This window comes from Barbus barbus (genome assembly GCF_936440315.1).
Source record: "Barbus barbus genome assembly, chromosome: 49".
In the NCBI taxonomy this organism is placed as follows: Eukaryota; Metazoa; Chordata; class Actinopteri; order Cypriniformes; family Cyprinidae; genus Barbus; species Barbus barbus.
In genome coordinates this window covers 10927862-10935780 of record NC_136727.1, presented here as the reverse complement: position 1 = coordinate 10935780, position 7919 = coordinate 10927862, and the positions used below count along the sequence as shown (strand labels likewise).

The following is a 7919-nucleotide window of genomic DNA, read 5'->3' as shown; positions in this document are numbered from 1 at the left end:
TACAATGTTATGCTTTGGAACGTTGTGAAGTAAAAGTGTCCTAAAGAAAAACACTCAGATAAAGTACAGACACTTGAAAATGTACTTTTATAGCAGATTAAAAATACTTCACTACTGTCCGCCTCTGATAATTATGTGAATAAATAGTAACCTCCGCATAAAAAAATAAATAAAAAAAAACTACATGTCCCATCATCCCCACAGTCCTCGCAAGGCCTGACGGGAAAGGCTGCCCGTGCCCTTGTCCTATCAGCCGCGCACTGTCTGACTGACTGACTGTCTGTCTGTGTGGATAGGGAAGCCGAGGCTTGTGTATCACCGTGCTGTAAAGGTCGGGTCGCTTCTCCGTGGTAAAGATGATGGCAGCGAGGTTTCTCCTTCGTCGCGCGGTCCCCGCGCTGAGACACGCGCGCTGTTACGCCGACGCGCCCACCGCTCAGATGTCCTTCACTTTCGCGTCGCCGACACAGGTACTGACGCTCCGCGCTCGGGCCTACTCGCTCTGCTAGCACGCTAGTGCTGAGCAGAAACACCGGCTACGATTCGTTTACTAACATTATAAGTTATATATGTATTTATGTCACGATATACATTCAGGTTGTCTTGGATATAACGTGACTCTTTATTCTAGCTGCAGCTTCATTTGTTTGTGCGCGTTGCTGCTGCGCGTGCTACTTTCGTGGCTAAACTTGTCAATTATAAAGATATTGTGGTGGTGTAACGTTAGATTAATCATTTTTGCATCTGAAGCGAATTAATTTAGTGCAACATTGTAAAAGTGTACACCATAAATATAACATAATTGTTTGTTTTTTTTGGCTTGCAAAACATGGACTGTAGTTTGAATGACTTTAGCAGACTGTTAGCATTGCTACCGATCACCTTGACTTATTTTTGACAGATCAGGGTGAATATCAGATTTTTAAATGTTTCAGGGCAGTTTATGAAATATATATTTTATTGTTTGACGTTTTAACCCTCACCATCAATTTTACATCACGGATAATATTGTCATATTAGTGTTATTGTGTGTGGGTAAGTAACTGTCACACAACATTTACTATTTTAAATGTGCATTGGAGGGTTTTTCTTTTTCTTCTTTCAAATTCATGCAAAACCTGCAAATATTTAAGAGTATTTCAATTGTATTATTATTATTTCTATAGCTTATCAGCATCAGAAAAACTTTAAATATATATATATATATATGTGTGTGTGTATTTAATATGATATATATTATGTTTACTTAATATAATTAATTAATTAATATTTAAAATTTTCAGGTGCACATTTGTTCATTTTAAAGGATTTTTACTAAAAAATAAATTAAAAGGCATGTGCTGTGTGATTTGTGAATATTAAATGTGTCAGACTAACAGGGACTTAATCCAAGCATGTAAAATAAGCACATTGCAGATTAAAGTTCAAAGAAATATTATGCGACAGTCTGTAAAGTTGGCTGCTAATTTTAAAATCGGAGCAACATTAAATGTCAGAGTAAATAATATAGAAATATTTGTATTTATTTTTTTAAAACAAAGCAATCAAAGAGAACATAAGGAATACAGCTGCACTTTGTAATTTAATTTCTTAGCGTTAAACCCATCCCCAGGTCAGCATATGATAAAATGTAAAATGTTAGATTGCAAATAAATTGAAGAAATGACCATACTGCATTTTTGGTGCCTCCACATTTCAAATTTCAGGAGCTTTTTTATCTTGCATACTTCTCTAAGCATTAGTTAATTTCAAAATCAAATTCATATAATTTTTAGTTTATTATTATTATTATTTTTTTTTTATCCCCCTATTTACTTGTTGTGAATGCAATATTAAAATATGATAATGATTTTTAACGTCCTTATTTAGTATCACAACTGATCACAGTCCTGTGATTACTGTCATTATTCTGATGGTGTGGGAACCCTGAGTTTAGCAGAACTGTTCCCAATTGATCAGGTGCTTTGTATTTAGTAATGTCATTTTTATCTAATGCTTTTCATAATTTATGGAAGTGCACTGTCACTATAAGTTTCCCTAGAGCGACCTGATCAAATGTCTTGTTCAAGGGCACAGTGGTCGTAGTTAATGCATTGAGCTTTGTTGTTCCTTTGTGGAGTTCAAACCTTTAATAGTTTGGTTGCCAGCTTTCAAATTAAACATCAAACTGTGTTCATCTGTTGCAGTGAAGCTTGTTATGCCTTTTGCAGGTGTTCTTCAAGGAAGCCGATGTAAAACAGATTGATGTCCCAACACTGACAGGCGCCTTTGGTATCCTCCCAGCCCACGTCCCCACACTGCAGGTGCTCCGGCCCGGTGTAGTCACCGTCTTCAATGACGATGGTTCCTCTACTAAGTATTTCGGTGGGTTCTCTAGTGCGGTTTTAACAAACGTTATAATGCTCGCTTCTTGTGGCTTTGGTTCCATCCATTTTCTCCCTGGGGATTTTTGAGAATTCCAAACCAACCAAATGTGAGATGAATTGCAGTATTTGAGTCAAAGCAAAAGAATTTACAGTGGTGACCGTGACTTTCCAAAATCAAAGAAATAGGTTTTTTAATTGGTCTTTTGTAGTATTTCAACTTACTTGCCATGAAAATAGTCAAGGCAATTAAAACACCAATCAATCAACCAACCAACCAATGACTTTCCATGAGGATCATTTCAGCATTAATTAATCTTAATTTATTTCTTGAAGTGAAAAATGATTTCCACTAGTCTTTTTTGGTTTTTAACAACCAGAAGAGGAAATATATCACTTTATATAAAATTTTATCTTTCTGTATATAAATTCTTTTGTTGTTTATCCCTTATCTCATTGGCAGACACTTTCATCAAAAGTGACTTAAATTGCATTTTAATATTTGATGCATTCCCTGGTAATTGAACCCATGACTTTGGTGTTGCTAGTGCCATGCAAAATTTGTATTTATTATTTACTGTTTAAATGTTTATTAACATGCTTATTTTTTATTTGACCCAGTTCTTAAACTCGCATTAAACTACTAAATTTTAAAATGACCTAAGAAGTCATGTATTTAGCTTATTATATATTAAAAGTAATTTTAGTTTTGGTAATTTTCAGAACTTTTTACTACCAGACCCTTACTAATTTGACCCTTATTTAATTAAAATTAAGTCTGAAGAAACACTTGCAATGAGATATAAAATAGGTGATGTATGACTATGACTTGAGTGTATTTTAGTCCTCATTAGAACACTTCAAAAGGGAGTGATTCAGATTTGTAATATGATTTTCTGTGGCGAAATAAGCAGATTAAAATGTGATCCATAGTCACATTTGTGACACAATGATTCCTTTAGTAGACAACCTTTTAGTTTTAGAAATTCATCCAGAAGGGGTCAGGCTTGTGCTACAGATGAGAGCCTTTTCAAGCATCAACGAACAATAGGACACAACCCTTGAACTCTTATCCGTGATTAAATGTGGATTGTGTTTTGCAGTGAGCAGCGGATCAGTCACCGTCAATGCCGACTCTTCAGTGCAGCTGCTGGCGGAGGAGGCCATTCCTCTGGACAGCCTGGACCTCGCAGTGAGTTCCTGCTATGCTCTTATCTCAACGCAAAGAATAATTGGAAAACTCATTCAAGCATGGCTTTGTTCTCCACTTTTCACAATCCAGTACATTCTTGATGTTTTTTTAGTTAGAAATGTCACATTTTCGAGTAAAAATGGGTTACGAGTGCCATTTCAAGAATTAAAAGGACAGGTGTTTTGAGTTTTCATAAAACTTTAAAACACAGACTGCTTAGAATATAATGGAGGATTGATTAATGAGGTTAAATCTGTATAGCTGTGCTGTATTTGAACTGTTTCGGAAACGCCCTATTATCTGTCTATTTGCCTCTATAGGCACCCATTTATAGGATTATCATTTAAATATAGCATTTGAAACTCTATCAAGCCACCCTTTTATTGTATTCATGCTATTTATCCTCCACAAAACATCATTAAATAGAAATGCAATGGTCTTCGTTTTCAGTTAGTCACCGTTTCTCAGAACAAGTCAAATGTTCGGAATGACACACCGAAAATGAGCTCATTCCAAACGTGATGTTCTCAGACATGCCCTTTTTCCGACACGGAAAAAAGAGCACTTTCGGGTTCATTCCACATAAATAGGCCGCTTTTTTATTCTTCCTAGAGATAGCTGTGCTTGGGGGCCTCGCTGGTTAATAAGGAAGGAAAGGTCAGTCACCGTTGAAGTGGTGCAGATGTGTCAAATCCCCACTGAGAGACCTTTAACTCCCAGCAATGTTTGGCCTTTACACTGTGTAATCGCCGCTGTGACAAATGTCCTTCACAGGAAAGAGGCCACGTTTATTTGCTCACACTGTTGAGAGAACGGCCGCGCTAGTCTAGAATGTGGCTCAAGTAGCAATAGCATTGATTTTTAACACAAAGATGAGTTTTCTCACTTATAAGGTGCTTCAAGATATTGAAGTTCTCGGATCTACACTTGTTCCAGTTGATGGCACCTTTTATAATGTCAGCTGTTATAGATTGAATTTTCGTCCGATACATCAGTGTCAAGATTACAGTGAATGTGAACCAAATGTCAGGAGTGCCATGTTTTTTGTGCAGGTGGCGAAAGCGAACCTCGAGAAAGCCCAGTCGGAACTGGGGGGCGTTTCAGATGAAGCAGCTCGTGCTGAGGTTCTGATCAGCATAGAGGCAAACGAGGCAATTGTCAAAGCATTGGAGTAAACGATTTGCGGTGGTATGTACCCATACAGGACCACGCTCATTAAATACAGTATAATTAATGTTGTTTGTAAAATCTCTCGTTTTGTCTCAGTAGGATTTTCTGTCGGTGTGAAAAGGTCTCCGGCTTTGTCTGTTCCCCACCCCAGTGAAGTCAGAAACCACAAGACTTAACTGCTTGCTTTGTACAGTGGATGAAATGAACAATAAATTTATTTGAAATAACGCACTGTGTCACTTTAATGTTCTTTGCTTTTCACAAAATTAATTTAAGCTGTATTTGCTGTCCTAGGAATTTGTTTGATGATGAATACAGTACTTTTCATGACAGAAAGGAGGCAGTATGGTACTGTTCAAACCTAAATGATCTCCAAGCCGTTTGCCAAGGAAACAAGTGAATCAATTAATCTTTATTCAGTCAATGACACCATTTTAGTACAAAATATACTATTTTTTTTTCTTCGCATTTTCAAGTCTTGTAGCCATTATGCTAATTGTCAGTCTACTCATGTTGCCTTCATATGCATTTTCTAGATCCCTAAAAACTGATAAACAATTGGCACTCACAAGACGGCTACAGAGTTAGAAATACAGCTATTCTATGCAACCAGGAAGAACATCCTACACTGTGGTGTAAAAGTCTAGAATTTGCTTAAGTACAGGGTAATTTTACATGGCCGCTCCAGAGCTATAAGCATGTGCTGGCTGGAGTTTTACGAGACTAAACCACATGCGTCTTTATGAATGTCAGACGTCTATCGTGGCAGCATGCTGCAGCTTGCTCCAGTAGTGCATGTACAGAATTGGCAGTGAACAAGAAAAGAGTCATTCTTTTCTACAAGAAGTTAAGTTTTTTTGGTGATGAGCTCACTAGTTTGTCTAACTTGTTCCTTGCACTGTATAACTTGCATGTCTACTGAGTATTTGTGATGAAATGCTTTTACATAGTTGACCAAATAGCATGAAAACCATAGCCAACAAAGATGATGTATGGCAAATGTTTGCTTTTTCACATTCTGCTGGTGTCAAAAATCTGATGCAAAGACTGAAATAAGATTTTAAGATTACTTTGGTTTTAGGAACCACAAGGTTCTATTTATGTTATATGCCTACAATGTATATTTTGTTCCTACATCTTGAGTGTGAGTATAGCCTCTATTGTTAAACGTCCTCCGCAGGATAGTCCTAATTACTGTTCTGCAGTCTTGAGAAAGGACAGTTTTAGGTCAGAAGTCCTGCCCTAGCTATAACTCTTCATAAAATTTTTATAAACCTCTGTATGCAGATATGCAACTTTAGGAACAAGATGTTCATCCTAGCTTGTGGCACCAAAGGGGTTTGAAGAAACAGTATTTCAGACTGGTACAAAATGATCCAGCAATGTCAATTGTTATATTTCAATTTATTACAATAATCAAACTGGTTTGCAAAGCAAATAGTTGTAATATGTATTGCACTTTGTTATTCTTCTGATTATTTACCAATAGCACCTATAGTGACTAGTGAATCAGAACCCTCATGCAAGAAAATAGTTTGCTTCTGCTTAGGTGTAACAATCATGCTACAGATGTTAGTAGGAAGATGGACAGTTGTAAGAAAGTGTTGCTTGAAGCTCTGACCTTGTTTCGCTTGCAGTCTGCACAACTTCAGACTCTCAGGTGGCTGTGATATACTGCATGCAAGCTGGGAGTGGGCGCATAGGCCTGACGCTCCCGCCTACACAGGCATACGGGCCAGCGCAGATCCGCGACCAGTCCTGCAGTTACTGGAACTGACTAAGGATGGAGTTCTGAGAAAAGCAGCTGGTCTTGGGTCAGTTATTTAGGGCTGTTTCTCGATGTAGACCCTACACCACATCCTTTTTTATCGCTCTCACCCACGCATGCATAGGTGTCTACAAACAGAACATAGAGCAAGCGTTCTAGAGAAACCTGCTCCACAGCACACCTCAAAACCTTTTGGTTGAACTTTGTCAGCTTTACTCTAGTGATAAATATCTTGATTGACATCTCAAGTAATCAATTGTATATGTGGACATTTAGGATAGCGTCCCCTCGTAGCTCTCTCATAACAATCATATTGAGTATACTTCTTGTTTGCTTGTGGTACTGAACAGAATAGCAAAAATAATGACTACCTTGGTCTTTTTTGGCTGGTTATCATTGACCAGTTAGCCCCTGCTAGTCAATGTCGTAAGTAGACCATCTGGCTGCATATATCTTTCCAGAGAGATTAGTTACCTGACATTTACATCCAGGAGTCAAAGCTTAGCAATGGAGATGTATGGTAATGTTAACGGCTAACTTTCTGTATTATTATAGACCCATTTGGTTCAGAACACAAACACACATAGTCCTTCACAAACCATGTCAGAAAGGTAGGACACACTTTTTAATTATTTCTTGCAAATAATCCATGTTACTGCTGCAGTAAAGCAAAGGTTGTGCTAACTCTTTGTATCTCCCTCAGGCTAACAGTGACGTTTGTGGTGGTCTTGCGTTCCACCGAGCAAAGTGTCACATTCCAGAAGGGTGAGGTTGTTAAATCAGTTGACTGGGAAAGCGAGGGTGAGGTGTGGGCACAGGGGTCTCTCACAGAGTGAAACCCTGTACACAAACTCTACAGTAGGGTTTCAGTAAAACCATGTTTGACTGCTCATATGTACATTCATATTGTGTACTGTAAAGGTTTAAACAATGTCTGTAGCCAAAGAAGCCGAGGTGCATTCTTTTTGAGGAGGCAGTGAAACTACCTTTGTAAGGCGCATCAAGAAATGACTGACAGCACACAAAACCTCCTAAACTTGCCAGAATCCAAAGACTTTCTGTACAGTCTCCAGCATATGACTCCGTCACTTAGAAGTGTCTAGTCTTAAACTTACCAATCAAGAAACACTTTCCTTCGCCGCCCCCATCACTTTTTCCAACGTAAGGTATCCAGCTGGAAAACAGCTCTGATTTTTCCCCTTAAGTGCAAAGCATTGCCCCTTAGAATGCATTACATTAGCGGAATCAGCCCTGCAGCACTGCTTGGAAACCAATCGGGGGGAAAACCCAGTTGTCACATAGGCATACTATTTCCCTAAAAAAGTAAACTCACACGTCTGTGCATGAATCTGGTCTCTCAAAGTAGCAACTCTTGATTGACAAGAACATTGAGTGAGTTGAATTCAAACAATATCAGAGGACTGCA

The 7919-nt window shown here is 38.2% G+C and overlaps 1 protein-coding gene across 2 annotated transcripts; it reads left to right on the top strand.

The window, feature by feature from the left end:
• Positions 1–211: 211 nt before the first annotated feature.
• On the top strand, positions 212–6160 carry LOC306867417 (ATP synthase subunit delta, mitochondrial-like). Of its 2 annotated transcripts, none has more exons than XM_079413057.1 (5): positions 212–470; positions 2211–2364; positions 3467–3555; positions 4608–4743; positions 4822–4955. In XM_079413057.1, exons 1-4 carry the CDS (start codon positions 357–359, stop codon positions 4728–4730), a joined length of 480 nt encoding a protein of 159 aa, XP_079269183.1. In that variant the 5' UTR covers positions 212–356; the 3' UTR covers positions 4731–4743; positions 4822–4955. The 2 variants fall into 2 exon arrangements, with proteins under 2 accessions (XP_079269183.1, XP_079269184.1); XM_079413058.1 differs by having other exon boundaries at positions 213–470; positions 4825–6160.
• Positions 6161–7919: the final 1759 nt, after the last annotated feature.